Source organism: Caenorhabditis briggsae (genome assembly GCF_000004555.2).
Source record: "Caenorhabditis briggsae complete genome, chrII, whole genome shotgun sequence".
Taxonomy (NCBI): Eukaryota; Metazoa; Nematoda; class Chromadorea; order Rhabditida; family Rhabditidae; genus Caenorhabditis; species Caenorhabditis briggsae.
Genome location: NC_013486.2, coordinates 9,167,074 through 9,188,163, shown reverse-complemented (window position 1 = coordinate 9,188,163; position 21,090 = coordinate 9,167,074). Strand labels below are relative to the sequence as shown.

Here is a 21,090-nt window from a genome sequence, read left to right as displayed (position 1 = left end):
AGAGAAGGAATGGGAAAGAGTTCTCACAGAATTAGCAAGAAAATTGAAACTATAATCGACAAAAATAAGGAGTTATGTCGACTGAACTTGACTGCACACTCGACATCGAAATCATCTGATTTTGAAAGAAGAGTCGTTTTCTTTCGATACGAGAATAGTTCGTTCGCCGCTGATGCGAAACTTTCCAAGTTTGACGATTGTGAATCAGCACACTCAACTTTATCAAAGTCTTGAGATTTGTGATGGTCCGATAGCAAACTTGTCACACGAATGAATTCATCCACCCATTTAAACTGGCAGTCACAGTTGATTGGATTGTTCTGAAAAAAGTAATTCCGAATGTGTGGGTATTTCAAAAATAGGAAATTGCTACCTGTAGCTCAAGGGAATGTAGAATTGTCCCATGTTGATTCACAACTGGAGCTGTTGCTGTTTGGAATGGGTTGAACGTTGTCAATTTGTTGTCTGTTAGACTGAAAGAGGATTATTAAAAATGTTCGATCTTTACAAAAATACCTCAACGACAAAATTGAGATTCCTGTCAGCGTTTCGAATATTCTCGTTGGAAACTCTTGAATAGACGAGTTATGAACTTCTATTCGAACCTTGAATCCTCGAACTGTTGCAAAAGCGCCAACATCAAGCTGCGTCATGTTCTTTCCGAACACTACTAAATGTCGTAGTAATCTTGTATCAGCTGTGTAGAACTGTCTATCAAGAACTGGTTCCTTGATATCCACATAAATCGTATGTAACGGTGGTAGATTTGAAAGTATTGAGCTGATTTGATAAGGACGAGCCATGTCAGGAATGTTGTATAGCTGAAATTGCAGCATTTTAGAAATATAGTTCGGGAGGTGGGGGGGGGGGGGGGGGAAATCTTACATAGAAGTTCTTCAAGTTATTCATCTGACTGAATGCATGTGAATCGGGAAGACGGATCAGGAATGGCATATTCGATATGTGAAGTGTCTCTAACTGAAAGTATATGGAATTTCGGATTCCGAAGTAGTTTCAACTTACTTGATATAGCTGTTGTATGTGATCATTCGTAAGATGAGTGATCGGGTTGGCAGAGATGTTTAGTTGTTTTAGATGAATCAGAGGTTCGAATGCTAGAGGACTGACTTGTTTCAAATTATTGTGAGAGATATCGAGAGCCACAAGTTTGGTCAGTGGTGCCAAATCTCGTTCCGATAGCTCGTAGATTTTGTTGCTGAATGAAAAAAAAATCATCTCATCTGTTAAAAAAGCTTTTCTCACCAGCTGATATTCAGCGATTGAATGGACCGATGACTGAATTTAGGCATTGAAAATAGACCGGTGTTAGCCATGTTGATGGAGCTTATGGAGTGGCTTAAATCACGGAAAGCTGTGGGGCTCCATGAAGTCACTGGATTATTAGAGAGATCTAGGATCTTCAAACTCAACAGATTCTCAAAAGCTCCGTCTTCGATTGAGTCCACTTTATTATTGGCGAATGATAGAACTGATAAATTTCCGAATGATGTTAGTTGGGACGAATCAACGATTCTGAATCATTAATACTATCAATCTGAACGAATGAGTTTCGCTTACTTTATGTTGTTGAAAGAGAGATTCAGTAAGTGCAACGATGTCATTGTAGATGAAAGTGCTTCTAGTGGAATTCTCGACAGTTTATTGTTATTCAAATGTAGCTGTAGAATGTTGTTCTTGCCAAATGTGCCTTGATGCAGAAAGAGAATATCGTTGAAAGAAATGTCCAGAGAATGGAGTTTCTCCTGAAAACTGAACTCTTTTAGCACTGATAAAAAAGATAGTCCAACCTGATATTGAAAAGTGCCCTTCCACAAATTCCTGATGTAATTGTGCGAAAGCTTCACATCTGCTAATTTTCGACACTCGGCAAACGCATCACTATCCACATCGATAATTCCATTATGAGAAATATCGATTGAGACCAGTTCAGTAGCATCTTGTAGCAGCTTCCTATGTATTTTTTCAACACTATTTGATGCCAGAGACAGTTTCCTCAGACCTCGAGCGATACATGACACGTCGATTCTGAATAGAAGTTACACATTTCTGCATACTATTTCTGCATACTATGCAGTGCATAGATATCGAAGACTCACTCATTGATCTGATTCGAACTCAAGTCCAGCTGATGTATCTGTGTAATGCTGCCCAAAAACTCGCAACTGAATCTTCTGAATGCGTTGTGAGACAGTTTGAATGTTTGAAGATCGCCGAAAGAACGGAACGCGTCTCGATCGATTTCATTCAAGTTGTTCTGATCCAAATGAAGTACATCGAGGGCTGGCAGTTGGTATAGAGCACTCGGTAGAATTTTGATGATTCTATTATGAGATAGATCTAGATAGCGTAGATTTTTCAAATTGGCAAAAGTCATGGACGGTATAGTTCGAATGTTATTATGACTAAGCCGAAGTTGTTGCAAGTTATCCAAATCGGAAAAAGAACGACTCGAGATTGTATAGATTTTGTTATGGGCCAGATTCAAGGATTTCAATTCTGAAGAGCTGCTGGATCCGAACATCTAAAAATCATAATTATCGAAACTTCTCAAATGTTGGTTTTCACGTTTTCAGTGATCAGATCGATCTGGTTTCCAGCTAGTGAAAGATGCTGCAGTTTGGGAAGATCTGCCAATGAGAAGTTGTCAATTTTCTGAATCTGATTATTGTCCAACATCAGATGACGAAGTTTTTCCAATCGAAATAATGATGGGAAATGGGTCATTTGATTGTTCTGAATAATGATTGAATGGATTACTCGATATATTATGACACTTACTTGCAAGAAGAGGCTCTCCAGACTCTTGAGTTTTTCAAAAACTCTTGGTGAAATGAATCGAATTCGATTGAAAGAAACATCAACGTAGGTCAGAAAAGGCATATGCTCAAAAATGTGAACATCGCTCATGTTGTTGATTCTGTTTCCAGCCAAATTCAAACGACGTACACTCGAGTTTTCATCTGTTGTAATCGAAAGCAATGACGACGGCTTCTTCAATGTCATTATCTTGTTCTTCGAGATATCCAAATGCTCGAGTTGCTTCATTCCACTGAGAACTCCATGAGGGATGTTTTCCAAATAGTTGTTAGCAATAAATAGCTCCACTAGTGTATCCTTGCAACCTCTCAAAACATCACCATCGATCCGGTTCAGTTTATTTCCATTCAAATTCAAATGAGTCAAATTTCTCAAATCGCGGAGTGCTTCTGGAGTCGCGTGCACCATGTTCTCTGCCAACTTCAATGTTTTCAATGTCTTTGCAAAGTTTTTGAGCATTCCACGTGGCAGATAAGCAATTTTGTTGTAGCTCAAGTCTAAAGATTGCATATGCCCAACAGTTTCGAAGGAGGAATCCTCAATAGTTTGAATTTGGTTGTAGCTGATATCAAGCTCTCGAATTTTTCGAAAACTTCGAAACGAGTTCTTATCGAGTCGGCGAATTTTGTTGTTTCTCAAAATCACTTTCATTTCAGACTCGAAAGTTACTTCGTTTGTATCCAATAGATGAGTTATGTTGTTACCTTCTAAATCAATTGATTGCAACATTTTCAAGTCATTCAGAGCAACGTATGGGATCTGAAAATCGAACGAATGCCTCAGAAAAAGTATTAAAAGTGCATGCCTGAGTCAATAGATTGTTGCGGAGAACCAAAAAGTTCAGTGTGTGGGGTAGGGACATCTTCTGAATTTCTGTTATCCTATTGTTAGCCAGCATCAAGACTACAAGACGAAGATGATTGAATGCAAGATTGGGTATTATTCGAAGCTGAAATAAGTGATTATTATCTATTGGAACTTCTGAATCAGCTTGCCTGATTATTGTCCAAATATAGGAACTGCAAGTTGTTCAGCTGGGTTTCATCGAACGTATTCGACCGAAGAACATCGATTCTGTTGTTTTCGAGGTGCAAAATTTGAAGATTATGAAGATAGGTCAGTGCCCATGTCGGAATCACAGAAAGGTTATTGTGCGAGAGATCGAGTTGTGTGAGTTTCATCTGAATGCAAATAATTTAGAAGTTTCAAGCTAAATGAAAACCATTCTCACCTCTAGACCTCGAAAAGCATTTACGTTGACTGTTTGAATTTGGTTATTCGAAAAATCAAGTGTTTGCATATCATGTTGTTTGAAAGCGTCTTGCTGCACAAAAGCCATTGATCCATCTGTCATCGAAAGTGCAACAATGTGTGGAGGTGGACCCTTTGTGGTCTCGGCGTTTGGAAGTTGTGGGACCGTCGCAGAAGACGTGTGATGACACATAATGTGGATAGGAGATTCATGATTGAAGATTCCGGGAGCGGTGACGCTAGGTACCGATACGCATTGACAGTGCGCCCAAATATCGTGAACATCACCGGGGAACCTAGAAGAGTTCATGGTTTTTTTCAACTCTGAACTATAGCTGATACTATCAGCCTGATAGTGAGGTTATACCTGCAGCGGTCAGCTAGCGTACGCTTCTGACTCTTCGAGAAAGAAGAAGCTTTATTGTAATTTATTAATAGAAACAGAAGAAGAAAGACAGCAGTGTTTTTAGAAAACATTAGAAAGCATCCCCAATGGATAAGTGCTCTGCAATTTAAAAAGGTCGTTAACAGAGGAATGGAGTATCAACAAGAGGATGAGAAATGGATGATATTTTTTTTGAAAAATCTAGGAGATAGAAGAGTAAAATCACGATTTCACAAGTTGGCTCTAAGGCGATAGTTTGATATGACGGTGATATGACTTGTCTCTCAATCAGTCATCATTTCATCTGACCGAGATAATTGACACGATTATTTATGCGATGACTCGTACGAAGGTAGTTAGTTTGTCTCTGACAAGAGGGCAATGGCGGTGAAACGGAAGAAATGAAGAAGGGAACAGTTGTGACTCTTGGGGTGGAGAAGAAGAAGAAAACGGAAACTTAGAAATACGGGAGATATCATCACTTTGTTACGAGAGCTACGGAAGAAGCAGAATGTAACACATTTCACATTTCACATTGAATGGGAACAAGGGTTCAATTAAATACTTTGGATTCTCAGAAGATATCCTTCTGAAAATCTTAAAGCTGAATATTGACAGTAGTCTCGTTCAAACTCAAGACGTGAGCTAAAAAATTCTCCTTACATATGCTAGGAAACACTGGTACATATGTTTTTTACGTTTTCAACAAAACGCAGAGATTCCAAGACATGCGATCATGGTTATTTTATGATGTGAAAAGATATAAAAAGTTGTGTATTTTTCTTGGCGGAAGCAACCTTAGGTTTGGGTATTACTGGGATCACTACTTTGAATGAAATCGGATACGATGCTCCTCCAGCGGTCAGGTCTAGATCTCGGGAGTCAAAACGGAAGTGTCGAAAACAAAGCAGTGAATCACCAAGGGGACATGAGGAGGTGCTAGTAACATGAAATATGTTGTTTGTCATTCATCCCTTCCCAACCACACCGGTCTCGGTTCTAGTGGCTCCCGTCAGTGGGAAGAAAATTTTTTGTCAATCAAGTGGAGGGCACAGGATGTATGTTACGTGAAGGTGGCATTACATAGGTTTCTGATGGGTGGGGGAACAACGAAGAGAGATAGATCGAAGGGGAGGGAAAAACAGGAGAAATAAGAAGAAAAATAATAAAGTTGGACCTGTTGTTTTTATGTGACAGAAGAAGAAATCTCATAAGTAAATGAGTACTGTAGAAGATGTTGTTCGGAAGTAATTATATGTTTTGAGTAGGAGGAACGAAAGGAGGCGTGTAACCATTACCAGCCGGCAAAAAGGGTTCTATTCACACCCTCCCAAAGTGCATTATAAGGCGAATGAATCCCAGTCTGATTGAGAGAGAAAAAGGGGGGAAAGGAGGACACAAAAAATGATGGGATGTCAAGAGATGCACTTGTTCGGTATCAAGTGTGACTGCTTTCGATGAGTTGCACATTGAGCAAGAAGAGGAGGAAGAAAATTTTGTGCTCTCACGCTGATTTTGGAGAATGTGGGAATTTGGATTTTGCGTTCGGGATGGAAGAATTTATAAGTGAAATGGTTTTGAGTGTTTTGGGAGGAGACTCAATAAGGATAATCTTATATTTTGGCAGTTATTTCAAGCCGGATTTATAGAGAAAGAGCTATTTCCCTTTAAGCGATTGCTTGTTGTTGGGGAAGTGTATCTCAATCTATCTATTTCTCTCCAGACACTTGTTGAAAAAAAAGAAAAATAAGAAGAAGAAATGTCTTGAATTGGGGCAACACACATCTTTTATAAATGAAATTTTTGGAAGTAGAGAAAGGAGGAGCAACAACACATATTATCGGAGCACATGTATACTTTCCGAGAAAAGGAATTTCGGATGATGACACCACCTTGATAATTATCTTCTATTCTTGCAGCGTTCTTCATGGAGTTTCTGAAATGCTGAAAAAGATTGCAAGATCAATGACAGGCAATGAGCAACGTATGATTCTAAAAGTGATCCTCACCTGTGGAATTGTCTGCAAAAACGCAAAGAAGGCGGAGATGCACTCGGATCTAGTGAAGGCGTTGAGAATGAGCGTTTGTGAACGACTCTCCGAGGCATTTATAAAAACTCACTGATCTTAAAATCAAGTTTTTCTCCTTCAGATGTTCCATGCGTTCCCGGATCGCGAATTTTCGAAAGAAGAAATCGTCGCTATCAAGGACACCATTTTCCGCCATTATGTCGAGGAAATGCCTCTTGTCAGTGTCATTCAAAGGTAAGTTTTTGAAAATGAATCCTTGTTAGAAGCAAAAATTAAAAATTTTCAGAACAGAGCAAATGATTCCAGTGGCACCGTTCGCAGTTGTGAAGCTGTTAGCCTCGATCTGTCAAATCCCGTCTCTTTATCAGTTGCTGACCATTACAATCAAATGGAGAATTCAGGAACAGAAAGATGAAGTTTTAAAATGTGATACATTAGATGTAAGCTGGTCTTTGGAATAATAAGCCATAGCAACCCTGTTTTTCAGCTTCTTCTTGGTCCTCTTCTCTGGCCTGGTTGCTTCGATTTGATGCTAAAAACCATTCGGAATGGAATCATGAAGTTATCGGAACTCGCAGATGAGCCAATGGTTCAGATTTCTAATTTGGTTGATTGTCAGAAGATTGAAACCAAAAAGAGTAAGTTTTGAACCAATAACTTATGGTTTTTATTGATTCCGAAAAATTAAAACAAAAAATTTTTCATTTTCAGAAGTCAACTTTGGAACCACTCTCCTCAGCCGGAAAACAAGATTTGTTCTTGAATTCCTCACAAATCAAATCGAACGAGAAGTTGCCGAGACCAAAAGACCTGCTCCTGAAAGTATCACTCTTCTTGAACGATTCTCGGACTTTGTATCGGAAACAGACGACGTCGCCAATCGTCTCGCAACTCCTCTTCTTCTGTGTGTCGAAAGAAGGAAGTGTAATGAAGAGACACTCGTCAATATGATGAAGTCTTTGGCTAGAATCGCACCTCTTCTCAAGGATCCTGAATCCTACTTCCCCAAATTCCCAAGACTTTTCGTAAGAATGGAAGGCAGAACACTGAGAGACGCACTGGTTTTGATGGTTGAAGGTTTAGTGGAATCGAAGAACTTGGATGAGAATATCCGAAAAACTCTGCATCTTCTATGCGAACTTGATGCTTGGGACAAAACGAAAGTGGATGAACCTCATTTTGAAAGGCGATATGCAGCATACGCGGAATTAATGAAAATCTGGAATAGCGAGGAACCAACAAATCATACTATTCTGGCCATGATTTTGAGCTCTCACTTCCATCTTATCTCTACGGTTTGTTTTTAAATGAAATCGTCCTGTTGTCTCATGAATGTATTTTCAGACGAATGACCTATCCCTGCGGATGACTGCTGGAAACAACGTTCGAGCGATGGTCCAATATGCTGGTAGAACATTGCCTGTCGTTGAGAAACGACTCTTCCTTGATGCTTATCTGAATCCAACTATCATCGCTTTCTTGAAGCATGAAGTAGATGTAAGGATTCGTTCAAGCAAATCATATATTTTATTCGTATCATTTCAGGCTGTCCGCGAAGAAGCACTCAATACTCTGGGAGTGATGACAAAGGGTTTCAAGGAGAGCCAACATCTAGCTGAATTGGATGAATTTTCAAATGACAATGAGGAATTGGATTTTTTGAAAAACATGAATCACATTCAACTCTACAGAAGACAAAGAGCCATTCGAAACTAGTCGAATCAGTAGCAAGTGGCGAGAAGAACGTTTCATTCAATTCCATGAACAAGTATTTGGTACCAATCATTCATCCTTACCTAGTCAACTATTCCGCTAAATTCAATGCGATTTCCGATGAGTCACTGGGACTTTTGAAACTGATCATGACAAAAGCGCCATGGGGAAAGTATTGTTCTTACCTCGAGAGTTGGTTGGCCCGAGTCGAAAAAGCAACAGCTACAAAGGACAACGAGTTCACTGATAAAGCACTTGTCCGTATTGTTGTCGCTGTTATTGAAGCATTCCACTTTGATGTAACACTGGAGGAAGGAGAGACATATGAAGTTACCACCGAAGAAGACGGAAAAGAAGTTGTGAAGAGTGAGAAGCAGACAATTCTCGAAAGAATCAGCCGAGTCATTCTTCCTCGACTTTCGAAAAGTTTGGATTCGCAGGCACAAGCTGTGGAGAAGAACGCTAGGAGTGCGGAGACACACGCTACGGCTCTTCACCTCGATATTCAACGTGCTCCAATCGCTCTGGCGATTGTGAAACTTCTGCAGAAACTGCCGGATTCAGTGACAGGACAACATCTCCATGGGTACGGTACTTATTAGTTTGGACATTGTTTTTAACGATAATAATTTCAGAGTCATCTTGAAATTGTGTAATCTTATGATGACACATTCGTATGATGTTCGTGAGACGGCTAGGAAGACATTGGTTCAAATTGTGAAATGCTTGGGACCCAAATATCTTGCTTCAGTGATCACAGAGATTTCTTTGACGATGACAAAAGGATTCCAGGTTTAGAATAAACCCAGATTCCGAATTAAAACTAACAGTAAGTATGGTTTCAGGTCCACGTGGCCATTTTCTCCGTCCATACACTAATCGTCGCAATGAAGAATGCAATGAAAGGAGGAGAGCTCGATTCAGCTATCAGTGTTATCGTAAAAATGTGTATCAAGGATCAGTTCGCTGCCGAAGACAAGGAGAACGGTGCAGTCAAAGCAGAATGCCCAGAAGCCAAGGGAAACCGTGCTCCAGAAATGATGCTCCATCTTGGAAGAATTGTGTCACCAGCTGGAATTCAATTGGTGCTAGCTCCATTCCGAGACGTTGTCAACGAACATCCATCAGCTAAAGCGATTCAACGAGTTTCGGCTCTTCTCTCAAAATTTGCTGGAGGACTAAAAGATAACGATTCACTGGATCACTCTAACCTGTTGACCTACATTTTCAAGTCGCTCACCTCGGATATTCAGAAACTGATGGATATGGAGACTAAAAATGGACAAAAAGATGCGAAAAACAAAAGTCGTCGTCCAGAAAGTTGCCTTATCCTTGCTGCTGCCCCTCAGAGAATCGGTGCAATGACGAAGGTTGTTATCAGAAGCCGTGATCACGTCTTCGCTGAGTTCTTCGTTTTGTTATTCTCCTCTCTGCTGAAAGAAAAGAAGTTTGATTTGTCTGACGATTCGATGGTCTCTCGGCTGAATCCATTCGTCAAACTCATCCTAGACTGTTTCGATTTCAAATACGAGAAACTAGTTTCGTGTTCGATGCGAGCCCTCTGCTCCATGATCAAAATGCAATTGCCTGCAGTGGCTGCGAACTCTCAACGAGTCTCCGACACTCTTTTCGTGCTACTCAGTGATTATTCTTCAATTGGGCAAGCCGGACACAAGCCAGCTATCGTACTTCTCAATCAGTTGATCTACAAAGGCTTTACCAATCTGATTGCGACGACGGGAAGTGTTTTCTTGGATAATGACAAACTGACGCTATTGTTGGCTTATGCGGAAGCAGATGTCATGGACCAACACAAACAAGCGACCATGTTCTCGTTGATAAAAGCTCTTGTGAAGCGAGGTGTTCGACATGAGCGACTTGGAGAGATTATGGATCATTTGGCAGAGACTTCGATCAGATCACCATTAGTGAATATCAGAGAACAGTGCCGAGAGACACTTCTGGATTATATTGGCGGAGCATCAGATGCAGATAAAAACGTCGAGAAACACATTGAATTCTTCTTGGATCAGCTGGAATACGAATATGAAACAGGACGAATGAGTGCTGCCGAGATGCTTGCAGCATTGTTCAAAAATCTTGTTGCGGTAACACATTTTTAGTGCCAATGAGAAAAAATCAATTATGAAAATTCAGAAGTCTCTTGCGCCTCTTCACATGCTATGCGTCGTCAAGATGGGTGCTGCAATGATGAATGACGAGTCAAAAAAAGTAGCTAACCACATTGGATTAGCTCTTCGACATCTGCTGGAATCAGTTGGCCCCGCACAAAGACAAGAGACTTTCGAAGTTGCCTGTCAGTGGTTGAAGGCAGAAGATGTACGTTTGCAATGTGGATTTAAAAAAAATTAAGGAACCATTTTTCAGGAAAACGCGAGGGCTGTTGGAATTCAGACCGCAGTTCAACTCAGCTACGTAGAGAAGGAAACAATGGCGAATAGATTGGTACCTATTGTGAATCAAGTCAAGGAAATACTGTTCAACGGAGATGTCTTTGAGAATAACAGTGAAACCTCAATCACAGTCATTTTGAATGGGCTCACTCGCATTATCATCAATGTAGGAAAGACAGCAATATCTGAGATGGATGCTATCGAATTCATTCGGTCGATGGAGGAGCTGTGCAAGTGTGAAGAGTCGATTGAAGTGATGCTAGCTGCGTCTACACTCATCGGACAGCTTCTTTCTCAAATCGAGTTGTCGGAAGTTCCGAACGAGCTAGCGAAGGATGTCTGTTTTTGGATGAGTCGTCATCTGAGACACGAGAAAATGAGCACTGCCGTCGGGGAACAGGCTTCTAAGAATATTGTATTCCTAGCAAAGAATATCAAGTCGGAAGAATACCGTACTCTGGTTGGATTCATTGCTGCTGCCTGTAGATATGAAATCAAGCATTCTGTGAAGCAAACGCTCAAGGTAGAAAGTTAACTGAAAACAGTATTTTTCAAGAAGTATCCATGCTCGATTTTCAGAGAACCAATTGTTTCAAACTGATCGCTGCTTTGTTTGTCACTGGAGATTCTGAACGGACTACAGTAATCCTTGATTCCTTCATGCCTCTTCTTGTGAGAGAGTTGAAAACTTCAGGTTAGCAATGGAATGTTTTATTTTTCCAATCAATTTATGGCTTTCAGATAACGAAGAACTGACTCAATTGACGCAAGAAGTGTGCGGACTAATCAAGAAAAAAATCGGAGACGACGAGTACAGTAATCGTGTGGCCACTTGCCAGAAGAACGCCGCCGAGAAGATCACAGATCGTAAACGAAAGATTCGAGAGTTGGCTGTCACGGCTCCAGAAGATGCTGCTGAATTGAAACGAAAGAAGAATAAGAAGAAGACGGAAATGAGGAAGAGAAAGCTGGACGAGATGAAGCCGTATCGAGCTACAAAACGGCAAGCTGCGGAGAAGAGGAAGGCTGAAGAGAATGATGAAGATTAGGATAATCGTTGATATTTTTTTAAATTGTTTTGTTTTGTTGTTTGAAATTCAAAAATTTTGTTAAAGGGTATTTTTTTAATTGTTGACTGTTTCCTACATTGTTGTTTTTTTTCTTTTTGTTACACAATTTTCTCGTTACATGCTCTTAGAGATCATCTGAAAATAAATCTCAAAAACATTGAAACAAAGGTGTATTCGACCTTCCGTCTATTACGATATTCCTCTATTTTATTGTATCCTGAAAGATTCAAAAAATGAAATCGTACAGATGAGTGACGACGAAGAGTTGCCGCCAACTCGTCCAGGTTCAGACGAAGAAGAACTTCCGGAGACTGATGTAGAAGAAGGAGAAGAAGATTTAGGAGAGACGGAACCTGAAGTTGAATCGGACGATTCTTTCGATAAAGCGACGACTAGCAAACCAGTGGTCGATGAAGGTTCTGTAATTTTTCTTTGGATTTTATTTAGAATAAAATATTTCAGACTATGATTCGTTCGACGACTTTGTTCCCAGTCAAGTTCCGTCTCAAACCAAGAAGTTGAGCCATAAACGAACTCTAGAAGAAACCGTTGTCTCGGAATCGTCATCAGAAGATTCAGATGCTGGGAATGACAGTGAATTCGTTCCGGTGGAAGAAACTCAAGAAGACGAGTTCCCTCACAGACGTTACACTTTAAGAGAACGATCTGTTGCTAAAGAAGAGAAAAAGAACGTTTGGGATGATGGAGAAACTTCAAAAGAGTCAGAAGAAATCGTTCTTGATGATTCTCTAGATGATTCTGAGTTTGTGGATTCTGTTCTGGATAAAAAGACGTCTGTGAAACGGAAGAATACCTTTCTGGACGACGGAGAGTTTTTCACAAATGGAAATTGTTTTCAAATCGACAAAGAAACCAAAAATAAGTGGGCTAACATGGTGGACCCACCTCCGGAAGCATTGAAAGCTCTCAACGAATTCTACGGGCACAAAGGATTTCGAGATAAGCAATGGAATGTCGTTCGAAATGTGTTAGCAGAAAAAGATCAGTTTGTGCTGATGTCAACTGGATACGGTAAAAGTGTGTGCTATCAGCTGCCATCACTTCTTCTGAATACAATGACTGTGGTGGTTTCTCCTTTGATTTCACTAATGAATGATCAAGTGACAACATTGGTTGCGAAAGGAATTGATGCTGTGAAGCTGGATGGTGACTCAAGTCAGAAAGAATGGGATCGAGTTTCAAATAACATGCATAGAATCAGGTTTTGAAAAAAAAGTAGATATAATTTCTAATAGTAGAATAACCTTTTTAGATTCATATATATGTCTCCCGAAATGGTAACAAGCAGCAGAGGACTGGAACTTCTATCTGCATGTCGAGAACGTTCGTTACAGCTCTTTAAGATCATATTCCAATACATCACTTTTCAGATCTTTCCCTTCTGGCAATCGATGAAGCTCATTGCGTTTCACAATGGGGACACGACTTTAGAAATTCATATCGTCATTTAGCAGCCATTAGAAACCGATCCGATCTTTGCACTGTCCCACTGATTGCATTAACAGCTACGGCTACTGTTCGAGTTCGAGATGACGTCATCGAGAACTTGAAATTGAGAAAACCACTAATTACAACAACATCGTTCGACCGGAAAAATCTGTATATTTCTGTGAATTCTTCCAAGGATGTGGCTACTGATTTGTCGGTATTTTTGCAAACCGATGATGTGAAAGGAAGACATTTTGGTGGTCCAACTATTATTTATTGTCAGACAAAACAGATGGTGGACGATGTGAATACCGTTTTGAGAAGTATGTTTTTGTAGGCTTGCCCTAAAATTTGATTTTTTAATTTTTTAGGAATTGGAGTTCGGTCTGCTCATTATCACGCTGGACTTTCGAAGACTCAACGCGAAAAAGCACACAAAGAGTTCATGCATGACAAGGTTCGTTCCGTTTTTCTAGATCATATACCGATTTCTTTTAAAGATTACAACGATCGTTGCAACTGTCGCATTTGGAATGGGATCGACAAGCCTGATGTTCGGAATGTGATTCACTATGGATGCCCGAAAGATATCGAATCGTACTACCAGGAAATCGGCAGAGCTGGAAGAGACGGTGCTCCGAGTGTCTGTCGTGTTTTCTTTGCTCCCAAGGATTTGGCTACTATCAAGTTTTAAAGTTTTAAAAGTACAAGTATTCACATCAAACTGTTACAGATTCAAACTACGAAACAATCCGCAAATGTCGGAGGAGGTGTTGGAGAATCTAAACCTCATGTTGAGACAGCTAGAGCTCGTGCTGACTACTGTTGGTTGCAGAAGATAGTAAGTTTTGCAGCATCCTGTAAAACCATTGAAATATACTTCCAGTCAACTTCTGAAACATTTCGACCCATCATTCGTTAAAGCAGCTACACCACAAGCGGATTGTTGTGATCGATGTACAGAAATGTTGAATGGTAATCAAGATTCCACATCAAGCACAATTGATGTAACTACTGAATCCAAATGGTTATTCCAAGTGATTCTTGAACTATACAACGGAAAAACTGGAATCGGGAAACCAATCGAATTTTTGAGAGGATCGGTTTGTAACGACTAACGTTTTCTGCATTATGAAATTGTATTCTAGGACAAAGAAGCGTGGAGAATGAAGAACATATCTCAGAAGCAACTTTTCGGAATCGGAAAGAGCTTACCGGAGAAATGGTGGAGAGCACTGGGATCGTCTCTCCGATTGGCTGGATATCTGGGAGACGTTAGAACGATGCAAATGAAATTCGGGAGCTGTACAGTCCTGACGGACACGGCAGAGAGGTGGATGCTGAATGGAAAAGAACTGAAAATCGAGGCAACACCGGTTTTATTGCAAGGGAAGAAGGAGAAGAATGTTCCGAAGGTGTCTTCTGGAGCCTCGAAGAGTTCCACTTCGAACGCAGTTCAGTTTGATGAGAAGAAGTGAGTTATCGGGGAATTAGAGAAACTTTAGGATCAGTAAAATATCAAAATACAAAAAAAATTTTTAAGGATTCTTGGAGCCCACAAACAACGAGAATACGTTGCTGCTCAAGATTTCGAACCACTCAAAAACATGAAGCAAGACATTGAAGAAGGTCTTCCTGAAAAGGTACTTTATATTTGAATTCTCTCTGGGGAGCCTTGATGTTAATTCAAGATACGGCAATTGCGGACCTGTCTGGATGATCTACGTGTGGAAATGGCTAACATGTACGAAGTGGCTCCATTCCAAATCGTTTCCAACTCCGTACTGGATGGTTTTGCTAATTTGCGACCTAGCTCGTTTGTTTGATATCAATCTTCCTATCAAAATATAATTTTTCAGAGTGTCAAAACTGAATGTGATTGATGGAATGTCGGCTGTTCAGAAAACGAAATATGGAAAGCGTTTTGTGGATTGTGTGGTGAAGTTCTCGCAAGAAACTGGAGTTTCTATGAATGTTAGTGCAAATGATACCATACCACACCATATCACATCTATTATGGAGAAAGAGCTTGCTGAATCGATTCGCAGAGTCTACATGCATCATTTGATGACCAAACAAGACGCGGTTGGTGTTTTCAGATGACTCTTCCAAATCGTTTTTAATTCTAGAAACAAGTTGCTCAAGCACGCGGTATCAGTGAGGGTACTGTCTACAATTATCTAGTGATTGCTGTTGAAAAGGGACTTCCTGTGTATCTGGATAAACTGAATGTCAATCGGAAAAACATTGCGATTTGTCTCAACGCTGCGAGGACTCATCTTGGTTCCAGTGAGTTGAAAACCGTCGCTTTTTCCCTGTCAAGATAAAATGTTTCAGATGTTATTCGGCTTGCTCCATGGAAAGAGGCTCTTGGAGATGTAGTAGACTATAATCAGTTGAAACTGATCAGAGCTGTTCTAATTTATGAATTTGGAATCGAAGAGAGTAAAGAAGATGCTGCCAGTCCGAAGGTACCATCGGCTGTGAACCATCCTCCCACACCACGTCCACCTCCAGTTGCATCAACATCCCGTGCTCCACCGATGAAGAAGTTCAAACTATAAATCGGTCTCTACACATTTTATCATATTTTGATCTCTTTTTCCTTACCGTATAATTTTCCCCATTTTATGTGAATGCTTATTTTCAACTATATACAGTGTCGCGAAGCAAGAATGAATCTCAAATTTGTAGCTGGAGAAAAATACATTTATTGTCAGGCAGAAATACTTACAATTTGTTGGTGTTGGTGAGAGCGAAATTTAGAGTGTTGAAACTCGTAAATCGACATGTGGAGAAGGTAGATGACGGGGGAGAGAACGGGGGGAAACGGCTTCAGAAGCCAACGAAATTGAGGGAATCGAGGAGATGGAGAGGTAAAAAAATCAGTAGAAGAAGAAGAAGAAGAAAAAAGAATATCTCTGAGAGTCACAAGTCCAATTCCATAAGGTACTAGCCAAAAAAAGGAGAAGGGAGGTAGTTTGGAGCTCATGCTACCTTAAGGAATAAGCGCTTTTGTTGATTAGGAGAATTGTGATTTTTCCGGAACTGTTTTTTTGTTCAAATAAGTTTTTTTACCGCGCTTTTTCCGATGGACGCTTTCGCGTCGAGACCAACGCCTCTTTGACAAAATTAGCATTCGAGCGCATTTACAAGACGTCCCGAAAAAAACACCGTGAAAGAAAGGGAAAGAATGACGAGAAGAACTACAAATTGAATAGGGATAGAAGAAAATCTACAGTGAAAAAGGGGACGGTGAAAATTGAAATATGTATGCAAGAGAAAATGAAATGATTAGGCAGCAATAAGAACAGAATTGTCGGATGAGCAACGAGAAGAAGCCACGAGATTTCGAGAGATTGCACTGATTGGAGTGAGCTTCTCATGGGTTGGTGGGAAGTAATGACGGATGCACCATTCGATCAAGTAGGCTGAAATATTTTTAAAAATTAAAAAATGAGTTTTAAACTAATCCAAAACTTACCCAATCCAATATAAGCAGCAGTCAAGACGCACAAAATGACCAAATACTCGAGGAAGTGCAATGGGAAGGCCGACGTGACGATCTCAGAAGCGCAATTTTTTTCATCCATTGTTGGGTGGAGACGACAATCGAGAGTTGCTCCAAACTCGTCAAAGATGGTTTGGGAGATACGAGAAGCTGCACGGAGAGATGGTTGAGCGTTGGTACTGAGACGAATGGCGTAGGAGATTCGAGCGAAGAGAAGGAAAGTGATGAAAAGGAAAGAGGAGAAATCGAAGATTCGGATCAAATTGGTTGCGGCACGATTGTATCCATCATGTGGGGAGCTGTAGATGGTCAAGAGAGAAGCAGTGGCGGCAAGGGATGCGCACATTGCACCAACTGTCAACCACAGGTTCTTCTTGTACTGAAAATATACTTTTTAGATATTTTATTCTAAAAAACGAAATTGGCTTACATCGATCAGAGCTTGGTGGGTGTACTGAATCGAAAGGTAGTCATTTGCATAGTTGGTTCCATATGGCTTAACGTATCTGACGTCTTGAGCCATTTTGTCGAAAGCAGCGAATTTAACAAGAAACTCGTTGAGATACCAAAAGTGGATCAAAGCCACGAAGGCCAAGACGAATAGCTTGATGTGTTGAGCGTAGCTATTCTGAAGTTGAACATATTACAGTACCAGTTAATGAGATATACAAAAACGTAGTTTTTAGTTTTTTTTTTCGGCCATTTTGGTCATTTTCAAGGGTTTGTAGCTCGGCTGTCAAATGCCCGATCACTTTGTAAATTTAGGAGAGTGTGAAATAGACCCAGATTGAAAACTTTGCATTCACAGAATTTTTTGAAAATTCCCTTTTTTCCAATTTCTGAAAGACACCTAGTTTTGGTCCATTTTGTACTGAAACCCTGAAATATGAGTGTCTGTCTAAAATCGGCAAACAGCTGAAAAACTAAAATTTTTGAAAAAATCTGTGAATGCAAAGTTTTCAATCTTTGTTACACCTTCAAAAAAGTTTGCAAAGTGATCGGAAGCTTGAAAGCCGAGCTCTAGACTCTTAAGAATGGTCCAAATGACCGAGAGCCCACTGAAAAGTACTGTAGCCACAGAAGAAATTTGGAAACTTACATTGATGACTTTCAAAACGCAGCTACGATTCTGTGCGACTGGAGCTTGCTCCTCATCGTCTTCCTCATTCCAGATGGCATCGAGTGGTCGAATCTTCTCGTTCGTAGCCGCGAGCGGCGAGAAAGTTGGCATTCTGGAAAATTAGGGGGGAATTTCTGGATGATTTCTTTCGATGGAAGAAAAACAGAATGAGGTTCAAAAAACAAGAGGGGTGGGTATTGAAAATATTGAAAGAGAGAAAAGATTCAGTGGGAACAAATAAACAACTATGGAGATCAGCTGATTTTAGAGCATCAATTGTTTTGTTTATGTCAGAGAATGACATAGAATTATATCACGAGAACGAAAAGGACTGAACGAAACAGCTGGTGGATATTGGGTCATGAGCAACAGAAGAAGATGAAGGATTCAGTACAAATAAACTCCTGATCGATTCGAGAATACGAATCGACGTCATAGATAGACCAACCAAAAGGTCACAAGAACACAGATAGTCATGGGGAAGTGTGTGTATTGATTTGTTTGTCCATCACTTACCATCTGTGTTCTCCCTTATGGCAGTGTAACTGACAAGTGAGAAAAAAGTGGAAACTTGAGAAATTGTTAAAAAATTCTGATCCACAAGATAGAAATAGACAGTTAACCTGCATTTAGAAGGGCATTCACACTGTCAATTTTGAGCTCAACTATCAATTCCTATGCAAGATATCAACCATGTGTAAATTGACAAAACACTTTTGAAATTATGATAAACAATTTATCAGTTGACAACTTTTTCATATTTTTGACAGGAATCAAGAAATTTTGGCTCAAAGTTGAAAGTTTGGAGGGGCTTCTATTACTGGTTTTACGGTATCTGACGAACAGATTGACAATCGCAAAAAATCCAAATTAACAGAACAGCTTTAGGACGAATTGTTTAATTGAATAGTGGGGAATACAGGACCCAACAAATCATTTTTGAGTTGATTTTTGGCCATTCTGACTATTTTCAGGAGTCTGGAGCTTGGCTGTCAAGTTTCTGACCATTTTGAAAAATTTTGAGGGTGTAAAACAGACCTAGATTGAAAGTTTCCATTCACAGAAATTTTTTGAAAATCTCTAGTTTTTCAGTTATTCGGCAGAAAGCTGAAAAACTAGGAATTTTTCAAAAAATTCTGTGAATTGATTCCGTGAATTAGGTCTGTTTTACACCAGCTTTCTAGAAGTTTTCGAACTGGAAATTCCACAGATTTCTGTTTTTGAAAGTTTTTTAAATTTCAAAATTTTTTGTCTTGGAATTTCAAAAACCTATTTTTTCAAAAAAAAACTATAATTAGGAAATTCCTAATATTCGAAATTCGGAAATTCAATTTTTAACAATTTTGACAGCTGAGATCCAGACTACGGAAAATTCCGAAAATGGACTGAAAAATATTATTGACTGGTACTGTATCTGACGAACTGATGATTGAATTTTTTCCGAGTTAACAATACAATTTTTGGAAAACTTGTTCCTTCAAAAATAGTGGGGAAACCAAGGAAAAGTAGAGAGAAAGAGACAAAGAGGGTCAATCGAAAACCGTTCTAATGGGGTGCAAAGAAGGAGAAATGAGAGTGGGAGGAGGACAAGGACATCACATTGTTTGGTCCAATTTCGTAAACATGTTGTTGTGAAAATTCTAGAAAATTCTGGATTTCGAAATGCTTGAGATAGTTACACTGACTCATCAGATCAGAAACCCCACCAAGGAAGAAAAAGTGCTCATCAGCTAGGAAATGGGAATTTAGATTAGATTAGAAATTTGAAAATAGAAGAATGAGAGTTCATCAGATGGGAAACGAATGGGAAACGAATGGGGGAATAGGTCGAATGACCTAGAAGTGAAAATCGCCCAGAACGACACACACGCATTCGTCCTCTCCTTCTCCGTTTTTCCTTCTTTTTTTTCGTCATCCCAGTCATATTTTTTGGACGAGTGAGAGCGAATGGACGGACGGACGGACGGCCGGGCACGGACAAGCAGACACACAGAGTCGGTACCAAGCAGCACCGGCCGCTGGCCGTCTCTGTGTCACTGAAAGAGAAAAAGAGAGGGAAAAGGAGAAGAAGAAGAATAGAGAGTGTGGGAGAGAGAGACGCAGAGAATGCTATGACACGGCGAACAACATTTGCAACTCTTTGGAAAGAGAGGCTAGGAGCAAAAAATTGACGGGAACCAACTTTAAGATTGGGAAAGAGCCTAACGTTTATATCAAAATTTTGCCGAAGAGGTTCGTAAATATTTGTTAGGTTACGAACGGTGGTGGTGCACAACAGAAGAACAAACAACACACAAATTTTGTTTATTTCAAAAGGTTCTCTTATTTTTTCTCTCAAAAACAGGTAGGATGCGACTGGTTGTGGGGTCATTTTCAATGGTTTCGGGGATTGAGTGTACGGGATACGGACTTCTGGAGCAGGGATCCGATGGGAGAGTGGCTGGAACTGGTTGAGACGGATTCGATGTTGTGATGACACACGGGAGGATTCTTGCACATTTTTTTGTAGAAATCCTTGTTTGCTTTCATGATCTCCAGAACGTCAGGAGGCAGAAGCTGCAAAGAAACATGCTTGTACAAATGAAAAGAGAAAGTGATAAGAAGAGGTTCAAACTGACCACATAAAATTGCTTGTTTTTCCTTGGGGTGGTTGTGGTGGAGGAAGCATCATCGAATTCCCAGTCTTTTTCACTCCTCCTGGAACCGCTGTCGTTGGAACGCCATCTGGAGGTGGAGGGGCTGGACCCAGAGGATCAGTGGTCGTAGATCTTTCCAGAGTCAGACGAACTGTCTTCGTATTGTTGACACTTGCATAGAAGAGTTTCCGGGCAGCATCACGATCTAGAACGTAGATGTCGTTCACTTTCACTAGAATATCTCCATCTTTTACATAATGACACGCATTGGAGGCTGATTGTACCATTGCAATGGTCACGGTTTTTGGGTCAAATGCCATCTGAAAATCAACTTTGTTGCTACTGCACCGATTAATAAGATACCATAAAACTTCTAATAGAAGGCCATCCAAGCAGCCAACTTCGATCCTATTTATCTCGGCTCCTGGGAAAGATATCAAAAAATGGTCAACTAATAAAATTTTGCCGATATTATGATAAACATTTTGTTAATTGGCCACCTTTTGATATCTATTACAGGAAACGAGATATATGGGCTTTTTTTTCAAGAGTCTGAAGCTCGGCTGTCAAGTGTCCCATCACTCTGAAAATACCTAGATTGAAAACTTTGCATTCACATAATTTTTTGAAAATTCCTAGTTTTTCTGCTATTTGCCAGTTTCTGGAAGACACA

At 40.1% G+C, this 21,090-nt stretch overlaps 4 protein-coding genes across 4 annotated transcripts in view; 2 read left to right on the top strand and 2 right to left on the bottom strand.

Moving 5' to 3' along the window:
- Positions 1-23: 23 nt before the first annotated feature.
- CBG02687 lies at positions 24-4,019 on the bottom strand (the record flags this gene model as incomplete). The annotated part of the gene is made up of 11 exons (XM_002630907.1): positions 24-320; positions 374-473; positions 517-821; positions 1,024-1,216; positions 1,264-1,533; positions 1,732-2,046; positions 2,118-2,542; positions 2,587-2,754; positions 2,800-3,597; positions 3,644-3,787; positions 3,834-4,019. 11 exons carry the CDS (start codon positions 4,017-4,019, stop codon positions 24-26), a joined length of 3,201 nt encoding a protein of 1,066 aa, XP_002630953.1.
- Positions 4,020-6,520: 2,501 nt separating this feature from the next.
- Positions 6,521-11,680, top strand: Cbr-tag-184 (the record flags this gene model as incomplete). The annotated part of the gene is given in 15 exon segments (XM_002630908.2): positions 6,521-6,577; positions 6,626-6,738; positions 6,791-6,944; positions 6,992-7,142; positions 7,216-7,799; positions 7,849-8,001; positions 8,050-8,123; positions 8,196-8,214; positions 8,217-8,803; positions 8,853-9,009; positions 9,063-10,325; positions 10,375-10,557; positions 10,606-11,154; positions 11,211-11,325; positions 11,373-11,680. Coding segments are annotated over 15 exon segments (4,467 nt in total).
- Positions 11,681-11,948: 268 nt separating this feature from the next.
- Cbr-wrn-1 lies at positions 11,949-15,714 on the top strand (the record flags this gene model as incomplete). Its single annotated transcript, XM_045242473.1, has 13 exons — positions 11,949-12,117; positions 12,164-12,923; positions 12,975-13,045; positions 13,093-13,473; positions 13,522-13,837; positions 13,884-13,991; positions 14,037-14,253; positions 14,299-14,624; positions 14,694-14,793; positions 14,842-14,966; positions 15,010-15,235; positions 15,280-15,439; positions 15,488-15,714. The coding sequence occupies 13 exons, from the start codon at positions 11,949-11,951 to the stop codon at positions 15,712-15,714; spliced, it is 3,186 nt and encodes a 1,061-aa protein (XP_045092235.1).
- Positions 15,715-16,444: 730 nt separating this feature from the next.
- Positions 16,445-21,090, bottom strand: part of CBG02690 — a gene marked incomplete at both ends in the record, with an annotated part of 6,074 nt that continues 1,428 nt past the window's right edge. The window contains 10 exon segments of the mRNA XM_002630910.1: positions 16,445-16,581; positions 16,635-17,040; positions 17,092-17,289; positions 17,761-17,893; positions 19,323-19,421; positions 19,739-19,890; positions 20,075-20,197; positions 20,202-20,261; positions 20,263-20,337; positions 20,396-20,737. Of these exon segments, the coding sequence (XP_002630956.1) occupies positions 16,445-16,581; positions 16,635-17,040; positions 17,092-17,289; positions 17,761-17,893; positions 19,323-19,421; positions 19,739-19,890; positions 20,075-20,197; positions 20,202-20,261; positions 20,263-20,337; positions 20,396-20,737 (1,725 nt within the window).